This window comes from Chiloscyllium plagiosum, unplaced genomic scaffold, assembly GCF_037043375.1.
Source record: "Chiloscyllium plagiosum isolate Xiang-an unplaced genomic scaffold, Cpla_swu_hap1 HiC_scaffold_16, whole genome shotgun sequence".
Taxonomy (NCBI): domain Eukaryota; kingdom Metazoa; phylum Chordata; class Chondrichthyes; order Orectolobiformes; family Hemiscylliidae; genus Chiloscyllium; species Chiloscyllium plagiosum.
In genome coordinates, this window is record NW_028270154.1 from 74,431,856 (window position 1) to 74,448,916 (window position 17,061).

At 39.9% G+C, this 17,061-nt stretch overlaps 1 protein-coding gene across 1 annotated transcript in view; it reads left to right on the forward strand.

Moving 5' to 3' along the window:
- Positions 1 to 17,061, forward strand: part of LOC122556776 (ran-binding protein 17-like) — a 1,080,295-nt gene that overhangs the window by 857,607 nt on the left and 205,627 nt on the right. Inside the window, exon 24 of the mRNA XM_043703926.2 lies at positions 7,680 to 7,818. Coding sequence (XP_043559861.2) covers positions 7,680 to 7,818 — 139 coding nt within the window. The remainder of the gene's footprint in view (positions 1 to 7,679; positions 7,819 to 17,061) is intronic.

Sequence of the window (17,061 nt, forward strand, 5' to 3'; positions counted from 1 at the left end):
CCACGCCAGTGTCAACCTACATTAGAACTGGGAGACCATTTAACCAGATGTTTATTTTAATTGGTTCTGAATTGGATGTTGCTAAACAATTTAACTGTTCCAAACCAGAAAGGAAAGCAAAGGAATTTAGGTCTAGTGAGGCTCTTTTGCTGTCTTGAGTCCGTGTACCGGCAATGCTTACACGTCGGCTCCTGAAGAAAATTTTAACCGTTTGGTCAAGGTTTGGCTTTGTTTTGGGATTTTGCTGTGGGTAGGGCCTAGAGTTCCGCTGTTCAGGATATGCCCTGAGGGAGACTATGCAATTGCCTTCACTCAAGTAATATTCCCCAAACTCAGTCGGACTGGCAAGGGTGTACTTCCACTGAAATACTCTGCAACTCATATACTCCACTTGCCCCATTTTCCAGTGATGAAGCCAGTTGTCATACCTGTTTACAGTCCAGTTGTGTTTCAGCTAGTAGATGCTTTTGTATGGTTGCGTCATTAATCCCACATACCACCTGGTCTCTCAGTATCTCATTAACACTTAAACCAAAGTCACATGCTTCTGCCGGTCACCTTAACCTAAACAAAAATCCCAGTATACTTTCCCCGACTCTCAAAATGCCACGTAGAACAATAGTGTCTCAGAATTAGAGAAGGCTTTGGGTCATAACATTCCTTAACTAAATCCATCAACTCTTGAAAGGTTTTAGTGTCTGGTGCCTTAGAGAAAGTTAGACTCCTGATAATCAAAGAAGGTGTAGGTCCATAAGCTATCAGGAGAATTACTGGTTGATTTTCATCTGCCCCTATTTGCCTGAATCAATAATATATTATCTCCAAATACTAGTCCCAATCTTTGACAGCAGGATCAAAGAAGTCAAGCTTCCCAAATAATGGCCTGATGTCAGAAATACTGACCCTAACTCTAAGATGCTTGTTGCAAGTCTATTTCTTAAGGAGCATGTTTTTTTCTTGTTGCCACTGAAATAACTCCCAAGAGGGTGGTATCCTGTTGAGAGAGTCCTTGATGCTGATGCAGCTTCCTCACAGCTAACTCTGAGTGGACAGAACCTCTGACATTCCTGTTTACAACTGTCACCTGGGATTCTTGATTGGACCAATTTAATAGCCCCAATCAGAGAATTCATATTCTGCGAGATCCACCTGACTGATATTGTTATAATCACTACAATAACCACTAAGAATCCATGCTGTTCAGGAATATCATCGCAGACTGATGTCTCTGAAACAACAGAATGATCATTTAAACTGGTGAAAGTGCAAAGTGGTACTAGCAAAGCTTAATAAATTAATGGTAATTTGTCTTAATTGTACAAACTGCATTATTGCCTCAAGTGGCTTTTGAAATCACTTTAAGTAGACAACAGATTGTGAAAAGTTACTATTTTCATTAGAGAGGCAACTTTTGAAAAAAATGCCTTTTACATTTTCTCCTTATTACTCATCTTAATTCCACGCACAGTAGTGTTTTACAAGGCTTTGGAGAATAGCACGGTCTGGTTAAAGAGTAATGACATTGCCTGTTAAATGAACTTAATAAGAAAATGCTCTGTGGTGTATTACTATAGTTTCTACTTCATAATGTTAATGAAGATTATTTATTTTTGCAAAATGTTAGCAAATATGAATAAAGAGCAAACAGCATAGTTCTCAGCATCTGCACAAAACCCAGAATATTCTATGGTTAACAGTTCTGTAATGTATACTGTAACATATTACTTTGCATTCCACTGTCAAACCTCACTTAATTCTGTCATCTCCCTTTTGACAAATTCTGTTCTTCCCCACCTCCCAAATTTATGAGATATGGCTCCTCATTAGCTAATATCACTTGATTTCACCAGCAGCAGGTTCCTTCCAATATGTCATCAGTTGGCCAGTCTTAGCTGGCTGCACAACCATCTGAGGCATTGCAAACTGACCCTGATTTCCTCCTTACTCAACAGATACATATTGGATTGCTTTTTTGTTTTACTTTCCTTTTGCTTTGAGCATTGGCACCAGCAGCAACAACAGCAGAATGAGATCTTTGTTTTAATGAGTGCGTGTTACACAATCCAACATGACTACTCAGTCTAATAATACAACAATTTCTATTTATGGTTCTTTATTACTTGGTCATCAACCTTCAAAATTCCAGCTTACATATAACGTGGTGATTTGCTTTAAATACTTAGTCCAGTTCTACCCTTCATTTCCACATTCCATGCATGTGAATACTAAATTACAATGCATTAAAAGATAGCAAATGCAGACTTCAGAAAACGTACAGCCAAGAAGATATATACATGTTATCAATCTTTCCCAATGTTCCTTTTTCTAGCATTATCACTACTTTCTATAAATAGTGACCTAATTTCATGCTTCAGACCATGAAGATATAGATGAATAACTTTGCAATCCTTTAGTTTATCATCCTTTCACAAAGCATTCTTGCTCAGCAGAACACTTTTTCTACACATTATTGTTACCACAAACAGCCCATTCAAACACCACATATCCTAACTACTCAGCAGAAATCATTCAGTAAGGTTTCTGAGCATGAATTTCCCTCCCTTTTCCAAGGTTAGTAAGGCCAATTGTACCATCCTGACTGATGTGTCTGATGAAATAATTTAACTCAGCAGGAATTGCACTTCATACCTTCTGATTTGAATGCCTCACCTTCAAACCAACTTTAAAACTGTGGAAGGTTTCAGAATGTCCAGTGCCCATAAAACAGGACACCAGCAAGGATGACAGGGGGTAAATGACTTGGGGCGGCAAGGTGGCTCAGTGGTTAGCATTGCTGCCTCACAGCGCCAGGGACCCAGGTTCAATTCCTGCCTCGGGTGACTGGCCATGTGGCGTTTGCACATTCTCCCTGTGTCTGCGTGGGTTTCCTCCGGGTGCTCCGGTTTCCTCCCACAATCCAAAGATGTGCAGGTCAGGTGAATTGGCCATCTAAATTGCCACATCAGGGGTAAATATAGGGTAGGGGAATGGGTCTGGGTGGATTACTCTGCAGAGTGTGGATGTGGACTTGTTGGGCCAAAGGGCCTGTTACCATACTGTAGGGAATCTAATCTAATCTAAATGAGATCAGTCAGGAAGTTAACCAAATGTTTAGATTTCTAGGTCCTATACCACGTTTGTAATGTGTTGGAGAAACTAGTTACAGCAGAGGCGGTGTTGATTCTAGCCAATGAGGATGTAAGAAAGAGGAAGAGCAACATACTGGAGGGAAAATGAGATGAATGAAGCTGCTGAAGAAGAGCTAAAAGTTGTCCAAGAGTTTTGAATGCTAGGAAAGGAAAAGAAGAATAACAGTTCTGGGTAAGCCAGGACAACAGAACAAGTAGGCAAGAGCCAAGACAGGTCTGACTGAAGAATTTTTCTTTATCCTTTCGCGGGACGTGGGCATAGATGGCATGGTCAGCATTTGTTATCCATCCCTAATTGATCTTGAGCTAAGTGCCTTGCTGGGCCATTTCAGAGGGCAGTTATAGGTCTGATATACTGATATAGGTCTGATGTCACCTGTAGACCAGGCTAGGTAAGGACAGTAGATTTACCTTCCTTAAATGACTTTATGAACAAATTAGGTATTTATAATTGATGATAAATTCACAATCACATGTATTAAGATTAGTGTCATATTCCAAATTTATTAACTGAATTGTAATTCCACCCATGGAATATCCCCAGAGGTTTAGTCCGAGCTTCCAGATTACTAGTCCAGTAATCATTATATCACCATCCAACAGCACTATGAAATAAGATTAGTCCATAAACAGGTCCAGGCAGCAGGTCGTGGAGGGGATCGTTATGGCCAATTGCCTGCCCCTCTTCTGCGGCTATGTCCGAGCCCAGGTGTCTCTGGAGAAGGGGTACACAATGTCTACCAACACCCTTGAGATTTTCAAGGAAAGGTGGGCACCGCAGGGAGTGGAGTGTATCATTTCCCCCTTCAACTTTATTTTAATTTAATCCCTGCCCTCCCTTCACTTTTTGATCATGCAGCATTGCCCTCTGAGAAGGGCACTGCTTGTCACTGGCCACTCGGGTGTTTCCTTTCTTCCTGGTGGTGGAATCTAAATAAAGATTTACACTGTATCCGACGCCTGCACACACATGACATGGGTGCTGGCGAAAAATAAGCACTATGTGGGGGAACAAAAATGAAAAATATATACACAGGGATTTTACTATTTGATCATTTAAAAAAAAGAAAAAAAATTGAAATAAAATTAGAACACGGCCATTCAGTTATTCAAGCCTGCTCCACCATTTAATAAGAACATGGCTAATCTGGTCTTGTCCTCCACTACTCTGTGGGATATAGAATTCCAAAGATTTACAACCCATAGTGAAATGAAATTCTTCCTTACTTCCAACTTAAATGGAAATCCTCTGATAGGGAAAGTGTCATTCTAGCCTTCAGTCCAAAGTTTCCTCAAGAGGGGAACGCATCCTCTCAGAACCTACTTTATCCAATTCCCTCAGAATCTTAAATTTTTCCAGAAAATCATCACCTACTTAATCTTTCTTCATACAACTCCTTCATCTCAGAAACCAACCTAGTGTACCTTCTTTGAACCTCTTCAGTGCGAGTATGCTCCTACTTATACAAGGAGATGAAAACTTGATGCAGCATACAAGAAGTTGTCTCAGTAATGCTGTGTACAGTTGTTGTAAAATGTGCTGACTTTTAAACCCTATTCCTCCTGTGCATAGCCCAGCATTCCAATATGTGTTTCTAATTACTTGCTGTACACACATGCTGACAATTTCTTGTTCATATGAGGAAACCCAGGTCCTTCTGCAGCATTCTGCAGTTTCACTCCATTTAAATGTACTGCTTTTCTGTTCTATCCACCAATGCAAATTTTCCCAGATTCAATTCCATATGCCATTTTTTGGCTAACTACTTAACCTATTTATATCTGCATCTCTATTTGAAAATTCTGTGTTTTCCTCAAAATTAGCTTTCCTATCTTTCTCTGTAACGTTTGAAAATTTGCCTCCCATACATTTGGTTCCTTCTTCTGAGTCATTAGTATCGATTATAAATAGTTGAAGCCCCAGTACTGATCCCTGTAGGACCCCACTAATTAGGTTATTTATCCTAACTCCCTGTCAGTTAGCCAGCCTTTTACACATGATCATATTATCACCTCTAACACTATAAGCTCTTATTTTTCTGATACCTTAATAAATGGCTTTTGGAAATCTAAATACACTGTATCTACTAGTTTTCCTTTATTTGCATTGCTTGTTACATCTTCAAAGATCTTGAATAAATTTGTCAAACATGAATCAGGTTGAATCTGCCTTATCATTATCATAACTTGCTAAATGTCCATTTACTGTGTCTTAATAATTGATTCTAGCAACTACAGGTGTTTGACTAATGGATCTATAGTTTGCTGCTAAGGATGATCAACACTCATATTGATAATTTGGGCACTATAAGAAGAACAACCGAATGATATGATGGCGTAGACTGAGCTTTTATTTTGTTGAATGTGATAACTATGATCGTCTTAAAGATCATACATGGTTATGGGAAGCAGTGGCCTTGTGATATTATTGCTATTAATACAGAGATCCAGGTTAATATTCTGCGACCTAAGTTTGAACTCAGACATGGCAGATGGTGGATTTTGAATTCAGTGAAAAATATCTGGAATTAAGAGTCTGTTGATGACTGTAGAACCATTGTCGATTGTTGGAAAAACTCACCTGGATCATTAAAGTCCTTTCAGAAAGAAAACTGCCATCCTTACTCAGTGTGACCGACATGTGACTCCAAACCCACAGCAATGTGGTTAACTGTTAACTGCCCTCTGGGCATTTCGGGATAGCCAATAAGTGCAAACCAAGATAGTGACATCTATATCCTGCAAATTAGATCATACAAAAGAAAAAGCTGGTTTGGAGATCATTTTCATATCTAGACTAGATTTTTGCAAATCTAGTTTGACAATTTCAGCTGCAGGTGGTCTGGTGCTAGGACTAAGGTGGGAATTTTTATAGAGATAGAAGTAGATGGATGGAGAGTTGAAAAAGTGAATTGCTTTGAATAATGAAAAATTGGACTCACCTCTGACTGTCCTAAGGTATGCCTCAGGTGATGATCAGAATGCAATTGTTAGCCTACAGTGTGGAAACAGGCCATTTGGCCCAACAAGTCCACAACAGCCCTTCAAAGTGCACCCCTCCCAGACCCATCTTTCTACCCTTTCCCTGTAACCCTACATTTTTCCATGGCACCTAACCTATACATCCCTGAACACTATAGGTAAATTAACATGGTCAATCCACCTCGTCTGCATATCTTTGGACTGCGGGAGGAAACTGGATAACCCAGCAGAAACCCACACAGACACTGGGAGAACATGTAATCTGCACAAAGACAGTTGCCTGAGGTTGGAATTGAACCTGGGTCCCTGCAGCTGTGAGGTAGCAGTACCAACCACTGAGCCACCATGCCACCCCATTCCCAAACATTAACAAAAAAAATCAAGAGCCAGTATCTTCCATAACTTTAAAAGGGACAGAAAGTTTGAAAAAAAATCTTGCATTTATAGAGCACTTGTAACTAAGAAATGCCACTCAGAATTTTGCAAAACCATAATTAGACATAAATGATCTCTTACGCAGAGATGGAGATATAGTCAAACACTGGGTTTCAATTGGAATCATAAAGATGGAGAGAGATATGAAGACATTTAGGGACAGAATTTCAGTTTATGATCTAGGTAGATGAAGGGACAGCTGCTAGATGTGAACCAAAGAGAAAGAATGAAGGTTTAAAATGTACCAATATTACAATCACAGAGGGTTTCACATCTGAATTTGGTTAGGACCTTTGTGTGGTGGAGAGATTCAAATGTGGAGTTGCTGGAAAGATAGGCACAAATGATTAAGAGTTCACTTTGAGGAGGAAAAGGTGATTTTTGATGGGGCCAGTATTTGCAAGAAAGTAGGACAACCAAAAATTCATGACGTCCTCAAACTACCAGGATCTCATTTGCCATCTATTACTCTCTCTGTGTGTTAACTGTGTGCAAGGTCTAATCATGTAGATTATTCCTCTCGTAATTTTACATTGGTGCTTCCACAACTGTTAACCTGTCACATACATTGTGGTGTTTAGCCAAGGATTCAAGATTCATTGACAATAAAGGTTAATATTTTCTTACCATTAATAGCTATGCAATTTGAAAACCACTCTTGAATTGGCAGCTATCATGCAGGGATACAAAGAACCTCCTGGCTCTATTGTAAATACAGTCTTTTCTGATATAACGCGATTGTCATTACCGTGTGATCTCGTGTTTTAAGAAAATTGCTCAACAGCCACACCATTTAAGCTAATGGTGTCGGAATCATGTTATAACCAATACAGGTAAGGAAAGTTCGCGTTCTACAAATAACAGTCTAAATGCTTCAATCTCGTTCAAGCCAATTTGCACATTATAGAAGAAACATCAGTATTGCATGGGGTCTTTAGAATTCACCTGAACCACTGGAAAAGATGTATCTTGATTGAGCATCTCAAAATTGCACAAAACATAGTAAATAACATTATTATTCGCATTAGCAGATTCAAGTTACTCAGTAAGATCTCTGTTCCTTGTTTTTTTCTGTGTTATTAACACACATTTTACATTTTGTATTTTGTGTAGTCTTATCGGAAGTTGAGCTTATCTTACTATTCGTTGTTGGAATGCCTTACCCAGGACCACATGAAGTTTATTTCCAACCTAGAGCCTCATGTGGTTATATACATCCTGACCTCTTTATCAGAAGGACTCAATGCTTTGGGTGAGTTGCACTTGAGAGTGTTTGTTCATGAATATTGAAGATGTTTTGATGCTAATTCATCTTTATATGCTAACCTGTTCAGGACAGATGCGTCTTGTGGGTGTTCATAAATTTTTTTAAATGAAAACCAATCAATAAAAAGTGATGGAGGTGCTTATACTGCCATTGCATTTAGGTTTCAAGTTGGTATATAAAATCACCATGTATCAGTACCAATTGTGCTGACATCTATTTCCAGCTTTCTGTGAGAATGTAGTCTTAATGGTGCACTGAGTTCCAAGATGTGCTGCTGTCAATATTCAATCCTGCTCAGTAATCGGGGAGGAGCTTATCACAGGATTTTCCCAAGGTCACTCAAGACAATTTGGAGGTCACAGAAGAGTTCAAAGGTTGCAGGTGACGAATGAGGTTGAGAGAGGCAAAGACAGAAGCAGACTCCACGTAAGGAACACTACAGTTAACTGTAGTGCAACTGAACTGCACAGATTCTGTGTAGAGGACTTTGTGAGGTGTCAAGAGCTGTTTGGAAAGCTTTTTTCTATTCAAACTCAGGAACAAGCACTTGGAGTTAATAAATAGCCAAATATTAGAGTCAGCACTCTGAAGTTGAGAAATTGGGATGGTGGCTGGGGCTTGAAAGGAACTTGTATGAATATTTAAATGCAGCTAAGACAGGGGTGGTTAAAACACTCTAAAGCCGTATATTTTAAATGTCAGTGAACGAGATTAGAATTCTGTAAAAATCCAGGGACAGGGTTGTCTCAATGCCGTTAGTTGTCAGTGAAGAGTTGAAATAAGGTTTGCAAACCCATACTGGAGTGCAATTTTAGAGTGCAGGGAGTAGGAAAGGAATGTGATTGAAAAGAATGGGGCAGTCTACACAGGAGAGGATTTCAAGGTTAGGTCAGCAAAAATGAAGAATTATGATCCTTTATGAAGTTGAGTTCGGCGGTTAACAGTGCTGCCTGACAGCAACAGGGCTCCAGGTTCGATTCTAGCCTTGGTGACTGTGTGGAGTTTGCACATTCTCCCCTGTCTGCGTGGGTTTCCTCTGGTTTCCTCCCACAGTCCAAAGCTGTGCATTGAATTAGGTGGATTAGCCATGCTTAATTGCCGATAGTATCCAGGGATGTGGAGGTTAGGTGGATTAGCCATAGGAAATGCAGGGTTAGGAGTATAGGGTGTGAGTCTGGGTGGAATGCTCTTCGGAAGATCAGTGTGGACTCAATGGGCTGAATAGCAATTCAGGCAGCATCCGAGGACAGGCAAAATCGACGTTTCGGGAAGGGCTTTTGCCCGAAACGTCGATTTTGCCTGCCCTCGGATGCTGCCTGAATTGCTGTGCTCTCCCAGCACCACTAATCCAGAATCTGGTTTCCAGCATCTGCAGTCATTGTTTTTACCTCAATGGGCTGAATAGCCTGCTTCCGCACTGTAGGGATTCTATGATTATTAATGAGATTTGAGAACCCACGGTGCCAATGATGTGTGGCAGAAATTGCTTAGAAATCTCATTTTATCTCATTTACTATTTGTTGTGTGTTACGTGGTGCTCAATTAAAGCCTAATACTGATGAACCAGAAGTTAATTCAGTAGTTAGAGTATAAGTAGTACATGGATTGTAAATTGTAGCACTGTCTTAACATTGCATGAATAATCAGCAGTACAGTACAGCACAGCAACAAGCCCTTTGGCCTAGCAAACCTGCATTTACATAGAATATCTTTCTAAACTAAAACCTTTTGCCTCTACGCAGTTTGTATCCATATGCCTCTGTTCCCTGCCTATTCCTGTATCTGTCAAGATGCCTATTAAATTTTGCTATTGTATCTGCTTCTGACACCTCCTCTGGCAGCAAGTTCCAGGCCCTTATCACCCCCCCCCCCCCCATGTAAAAATAAATTGCCTCTCACATCTGTTTTAAACTTTGACCCTTTTACCTTAAACCTGTGTCCCCTAGTAGTTGATATTTCTACCCTGGGGGAAAAAAAACTGACTATTCATTCTATCCATGCCACTCATAAATTTGTAAACTTCTATCAGGTTGCCCCTCAGCCTCCAATATTCAAGTGAAAAAAATCACATTTGTCCAATCTCTTCTCATAGCTAATACCCTCCAAACCAGGCAACATCCAGGTAAATCTTTCTGTACCCTCTCCAAAGCCTTCACAACCTTCGGATAGTGTGGTGACCAGAACTGAATAAAATATTCCAAATTTGGCATAATTAAAGTTCTGTACAGCTGCAACATGACTCGCCAAATTTTTGTACTTTATCTCCAACTGATGAAGACAAGCATGTCATACACCTTCTTGACCAACTTATTCACTTGTGTTGCCACTTTCAGGGAACTGTGGACTTGTATGCCTAGATCCTTCTGTATGTTAATGCGTCTAAGGATTCTGACGTTTACTATATAGTTATTTCCTGCATTGGACCTTCCAAAATGCATCACTTCACATTTACCATTTCTCTACCCAAGTCTCCAGACTATCTGTATCATGCTACATCCTGTGATAGTCCTGACCATCTACAGCTCCCCCAGTCTTTGTATGAGTGTGTATAATTATTGTTATTTAGCAACACAAGTACTAAAGGAGATGTAAATAGACTATGAAATTACATTCTGTTCTGGTGACTTTTTTACAGGTCAGAAGTTCATTTACTTTAGTAGCAATTCAAAACAGTATTTTCAGGAGGTCATGTGACTTGAGCTAAATGATTCGAGAAAATACCTGATGAGATAATTGCTGCTGTGTTTTCTAAGTTGAGCTGTTATGACCTAGAGAAGGAGAGACCAGAAGCTAGTTGCAAGTTCAGTTCAGAAGATATAATCCATACCAGCAGATGTGCTGTTGAGCAGCCGAAAAGTTGTCAAAGCCTTGAGTTTTTACTTATAGTTTAGTGAGAGGTATCAAAGGGTGAGCCAGTGTCTGTGTGTCTCAGAGAGACAATAACAAAGCGGATCACATTTAGTGCATGCACAAAACTTTGCTAAGAGGAAGTGTTTGCGACATCGTTAGTGGAGTAAGAAATTTTAAAGTGAAGTAACAAGTGATGGAATTGCTGGGAAAAAAAGGTTAAATCTCTATTTTTGTTATTTATAATAATATCTTTCCAAATTGTTGTTATGCATTTACTTAGTTTTCTTTTTCTTTCCTTTTGTGTAGTAAACGTTTTTGGTTTTGTTGAAAATACTCACAGACAAGTTGCCAATGTATGTTCAGTGACTGACCACCATGGTGACCCAATTGCAAAAGTAAACTTTATGGTCAGTCAAGCCAGGCTACATTCTGGGATCTGTTTTGTTACTATGAACTAGGATCAAAACAATAGGAAAGCTTATTATTCAATACTGTGGCATTATTCTCTCAGGAAGTCCCCTGGATCTCTCACTTTAGCTACATTATTGTAACATGAATTTATGAGGGCTGTAATCACAAAACACAGCGGTTTTTTGGGGGGAATTTCCTACGGAATGCCTGGTGGATTCTGAAATTTAGACATCATCGCTGAAGTTATGTGTCCCTTGCCAATATTTGATTCTGATTACCTTTCCTTCCCGTGTGTTCAATTTTCACAATTTGCTAACATGAATAACTAAATTCTTTGCTTCTCTGAAGGACCACCTGTTTCACATTTAAGAAATGCTTCCAATCTTTGATCCAATAAAAGCAAATCATTGCAGTTGCTAGAAATATGAGACAAGCACAAATGCTGGAGAAACTCAGCAGGTTTGACAGCAACTGTGGAGAGAGAAACAATGTTATATGTTTGATACCTTTTTTCATAACTCCAGATCATCTTTGATCCAAAGTGGATGAGCTCAGAGCTTTGCACATAATCCTCCATTTACTATAATTGCTGTGGCTTCCCCATTTCATTCTGTCCACATCCCTGCTTCCTGGTCCTATCTACACAACTTATTGTGCCCTTTAACTCAGTATTATCAGAACACTTTAGATAAAAACTGGCTTTTCCTTCAGCCGAATCATTAATACACATGTTGATGAGTTGAGATCTCAGTACAGATTCCTGGGGAGCTCTACATTTCACACCCTGTCAATTAGAGAACATTCAGTTTAACTTGATTACCTTGCTGCTTCCTCTCAAACAATAACAAAAGTGTCACAAAGTTACCTCCATTTTTTTTTTAGATTAGATTAGATTAGACTTACAGTGTGGAAACAGGCCCTTCGGCCCAACAAGTCCACACCGACCCGCCGAAGCGCAACCCACCCATACCCCTATATTTACCCCTTTACCTAACACTAAGGGCAATTTAGCATGGCCAATTCACCTGACCTGCACATCTTTGGACTGTGGGAGGAAACCGGAGCACCCGGAGGAAACCCACGCAGACACAGGGAGAACGTGCAAACTCCACACAGTCAGTCGCCTGAGTCGGGAATTGAACCCGGGTCTCTGGTGCTGTGAGGCAGCAGTGCTAACCACTGTGCCACCGTGCCGCCCAAATTTCTATGGGTTTTCATTATTGATAATGGTTTCTTATGTGGCAGATTTAAATTTTCTTCTGGAAGTTGATTTACACAACAATTATAGACACTCCATATCCATCATATCAATGAGCTCTTAAAAATGCTTAACTCGTTTAGTTGGACATGATGGGGTGAATGTTTCTAGGTCCTGAGCAATGTGGGCAGTAGCTAGACAGTTAGGACAATACAGCTAGACTGAAACTGTGAGGTTGAGAAAAAATAAGTCTGATTTTGTGCTTAAAATTTCAACAGAAAATGAGAATCTCGCCAGCGAGTGGTAAGGTACACACATTAGTACTTCATTATTACCAGTCTCATATGTATATTGCTATTTTCACAGGCTTGTTGGACTGTAACCTGGTGTTGTGTGACTTTTAACTTTGCCCACACCAGTCCACACCGGCACCTCCAAATCATTTTCCCAGGAGGTAGAGAGAAAATACACAGCAACAGGTCCCAACCCGAAAGTCTAAGCAGGCACCTGGTGGCCACAACTCACCTACATCTTCACTATTATTCATCATAATTATCATTCCCCAGTATCTCAGGTCAGCGACTACCTGCACCTCTGTCCATGGCGGCTGTCATCGACAGAGCACCAGCCTCCCCACTTCATCTTGGCACACTTACGATTCATTTAGAATACAGTTTACAACTTCAGTACTGCACCTTGCAGGACACTGACACTTTTCATTGCAATGCTGCTGCCAGGCCATTTGTACACAGGGACACACACCCATTTACATGTTGGAACATGTGCATCCCATGGGTCTAAGTTTGTTTTTTTGTGCTCACCTAATTAATGCCTTCTTGAATGCTCATAGCATTTCTACCTTAACTTTAAGTACAGATACAAAGCCAAGCGGCATGTCACATTTGCTAGCAAAGGGGGAGTGGATATGTTAACGTATGGCACAGTGCTATGTCAATGTCGACATGTGGACTTGTTGGAACGAAGGGCCTGTTTCCACTATGTAAGTAATCTAATCTAGATCTAAACATGCCAGAACTCATGGTCAGAAACCCTCCATGAAACTCCCCTAAATTTACACTTCGTCAAATTTTGGGAAAACTTAACCTGATGTGTTTTCACAAATCCATGCTAATTCTCTTTGGTCAGGTCACATTTATCCAAGTGCCTATTCATGCTCTCTCTGAAGGTAGGTCCCAGTACATTACCTTGATAGTAAACTGCTGTATTGATAAATTAGATTAGATTAGGTTCCCTACAGTATGGAAACACGCCCTTCGGCCCAACTAGTCCAACCGACCCTCTGAAGAGTAACCCACCCAGGCCCATTTCCCTCTGGCTAATGCACCTAACACTATAGGCAATTTAGCATGGCCAATTCACCTAACTTGCACATCTTTGGACTGTGGGAGGAAACCGAAGCACCCGAAGGAAACCCACGCAGACACAGGGAGAATATGTCTCCACACAGACAGTTGCCCGAGGCTGGAATCAAACCTGGGATCCTGGTGTTGTCAGGCAGCAGTGCTAACCACTGAGCTACCGTGCCACCTGCTTACCTTCTCAAATAACAGAGTAAATAATAACATTACCATTATTCCTATTCCAAGGGCACAGTTCTTGAATATGGATCTATGGAAAATTATGCCTAACACATGCAATTGCTTCATCTATTTCTTGTAATGCTATTGCATTGAAGGCATTAAGTTCTAGAGATTGTATCCAACTTAAATGCAATCGTTTTCTGCACTTCCATATTTATTTACATTAGATCTTATGAACTTTTCCCTCTCCCCACTTTACTTCCAGGTTCCCCTGTCACACAGGTATTTTGCCCTCCTCCACTGTGAGAAAGTATTCATGTAACAAGGTTCCCAGTTGTTTCTTGTCTGTTTTAGTAACACCTGCTTCTATCTTTACAGTACCAAATTTTTATGAAAAAATATATTGTTGTTAACTTTCATGTCCATTGAACATTTTTTTATTCATTTCCCTTTCTGCATTTTATTGCTCTCAGTCTGCTGAGCTTCTGCTTTTCCTTCCATTTAGACAAGCCTTATCTTTGAGCTTCATACTATCTTATTACCTCATTTACTTATATAGCAGTTTAACCGTATAATTTACATTGCACTTTTGTCTTTTACAAGTATATTTTACATGTAACAAATACTATTGGATATATTTGGCCAATACCAGCCTCTTTCAAAGCCTATCATATGTCATCCAGCTGAATAAAACAGCCTTTGTCTGGCCCATTTTTATCTATCTGAAAATAGTAGCCAAAGAACCAGCGATGGCTTTTTTTCCCCATTCTGCACTACTGTCAACACTGTTATCTCTGAGGAGCCCAAGGAATCAATCTTTGATCCCTCTTGTTTCTCATCTATGTGCTACACCAAGGCAACAACATTCAAGAATATATCTTCTGTATGCTGACAACACCCAGCTTTGCCTCACTAAGACCTCACCATCCCTGCTGCTGATCACGATTTGGTACAATGTTTTATTCTGTACTGATAACGCGAAACATTCCTCCAACTAAATATTCGGAAAACCAAAGCTATTCTTTTTGGTCCCTGCTGCAGAATTTCCTTCACTTTGGAAGGAAATATAGATAACCAGAATATTTTTAAAGGTGAGGGGCTAGTAAATATTGGAATTCAAAGGGATTGTGAGTCTCTGTACTCAAATTACAGAATGTTAACATGTAGGTCCAGCAAGCAATTAGGAAACAAATTTAAATTAATATTTATCGTAATGAGATTGAGATTTTTGAGTAAAGTAATCCTAGTACTCATATATAGGATCTTGAGGAAATCGCACCTGCAATATTCTATACCATTTGATCTCTTTATCAAAGGTGAAAATGCAACAAAATTTCATTACACTGTTTACGTGGATGAAGAATTGTCCTATGAGGAAGGATCATGTAGGCTCAGCCAATATTCCTTAAAATGTAAAAGAATGAGAAGTGATCTCTTTAAAGCATAAAAATTCCTTAAGGAGTTTAAAAAGGTAGATACGGGGCAGGATGTCTCCCTGCCCATGGAGCCTCGTACAATGGGTCACACTCTCAGAATAAGGAGTTGACCATTAACAACTTAATAAGAAGAAATGCCTTCACCTGCATGTTTGAGAATTTACAAATTCTCAATTCAAGAGATTTTTGATGCCCAGTCATTGAGTATATTCAAAACAGAGGTTGATCTTTTTTTTAAATATAAAGGGTATGAAGAGGTTTGAGAATCATGTGAAATGGTGTAGAGAGTGTATCATGATCAGATTGAGTGGTAAAAGGGTTGAAGAAGGTGGCTTGGTTGTTGAAGAGGTTAGGTAGAGAGAGAGTGTATGCCTTAGTAGATATCTTTCAAAATTCATTGCATCCTGGAAAGGTTCCTGCTGACTACAAGGTAAGAAAAATAAACCCAGTATTTAAAAAGATGGAGTAAGAGGCAAATAGAGAACCAGTTAGTTTGACACAAGGACAAAGGAAATTATAGAATGTATTATAAATATTGTGACAACTGAACATTTAGGAAAAATGGTAAAATTGGGTGAAATCCGTTTGGACTTATGAAGGAAAAGTTGTGTTTGATAAACTTGTTGAATGCTTTAAGAATATTATTTATTGTGTTTTTAAGGGAAAACCAATGGGTGCGATATATTTAGATTTTCAGAAGTCTCTTGGTAAGGCTTTGCACAAACAATTAGTGAATAAAAGTGGAGTACATGGGATTGGGGGAAATAAACTTGTATGGATTGAGAATTGATAATTGCCGGAAAGCAGAGAGTCAGGAAAAAAGTGATCAGTCTCAGGATTGCACGCTGTGCTTGTGGGGTATCATAAGAGTCAGTACAAGGGCCATAGTCTGCTCACAGGGAGAAAGTGACGACTGCAGATGCTGGAGATCAGACTCAAGAGTGAGGTGCTGGAAAAACACAGCCAGTCAGCATACTCATCAGATGCTGCCTGACCTGCTGTGCTTTTACAGCACCACACTCTCGACATAGCCTGCTCACAGTCTACTCAGATGACTTGGATGTGGGTACCAATTGTAATATTTCAAAATTTGCTGATGATGCTATACTGGGTGGAAAACTTGGATTAAGCATCCGGGCAGCTCAGCAAGCCCAGTTATGAAGTCCTCATGCAGGATAGAGGAAGGGAATAAAAATGGTGGGGCGTAGCTGATATGCTAAGTGGAGTATCAAGTAAGGCCATATGGGTAGAACCTATAAACAAAAAAGATGCAGCCACACTGCTCGGAGAATACTGTAGTCTCTGAAATAGTAGGAGATATTTAGAGGAGCAAATAGGGAGATAAACTTTTGCTGACAAAAACATTTTTGGGTTATAATAATTGGGGACTTCATCAACAGAAATATCAAGTGGGACACAGAGTGTGAAAGGGACAGTGAATTTTTTTAAAGCTAGTATGTAACAAGCCCAGTGAGGTAGGATGCAATTGTAAACTTAATCTTCGGAAATGAGGCTGGGGCTGTTTTCCCTGGAACGTCGGAGGCTGAGGGGTGACCTTATAGAGGTTTACAAAATTATGAGGGGCATGGATAGGGTGAATAGGCAAAGTCTTTTCCCTGGGGTGGGGGAGTCCAGAACTAGAGGGCATAAGTTTAGGGTGAGAAGGGAAAGATATAAAAGAGACCTAAGGGGCAACCTTTTCACGCAGAAGGTGGTGTGTGTATGGAATGAACTGCCAGAGGAAGTGGTGGAGGCTAATACAATTGCAACATTTTAAAAGGCATTTGGATGG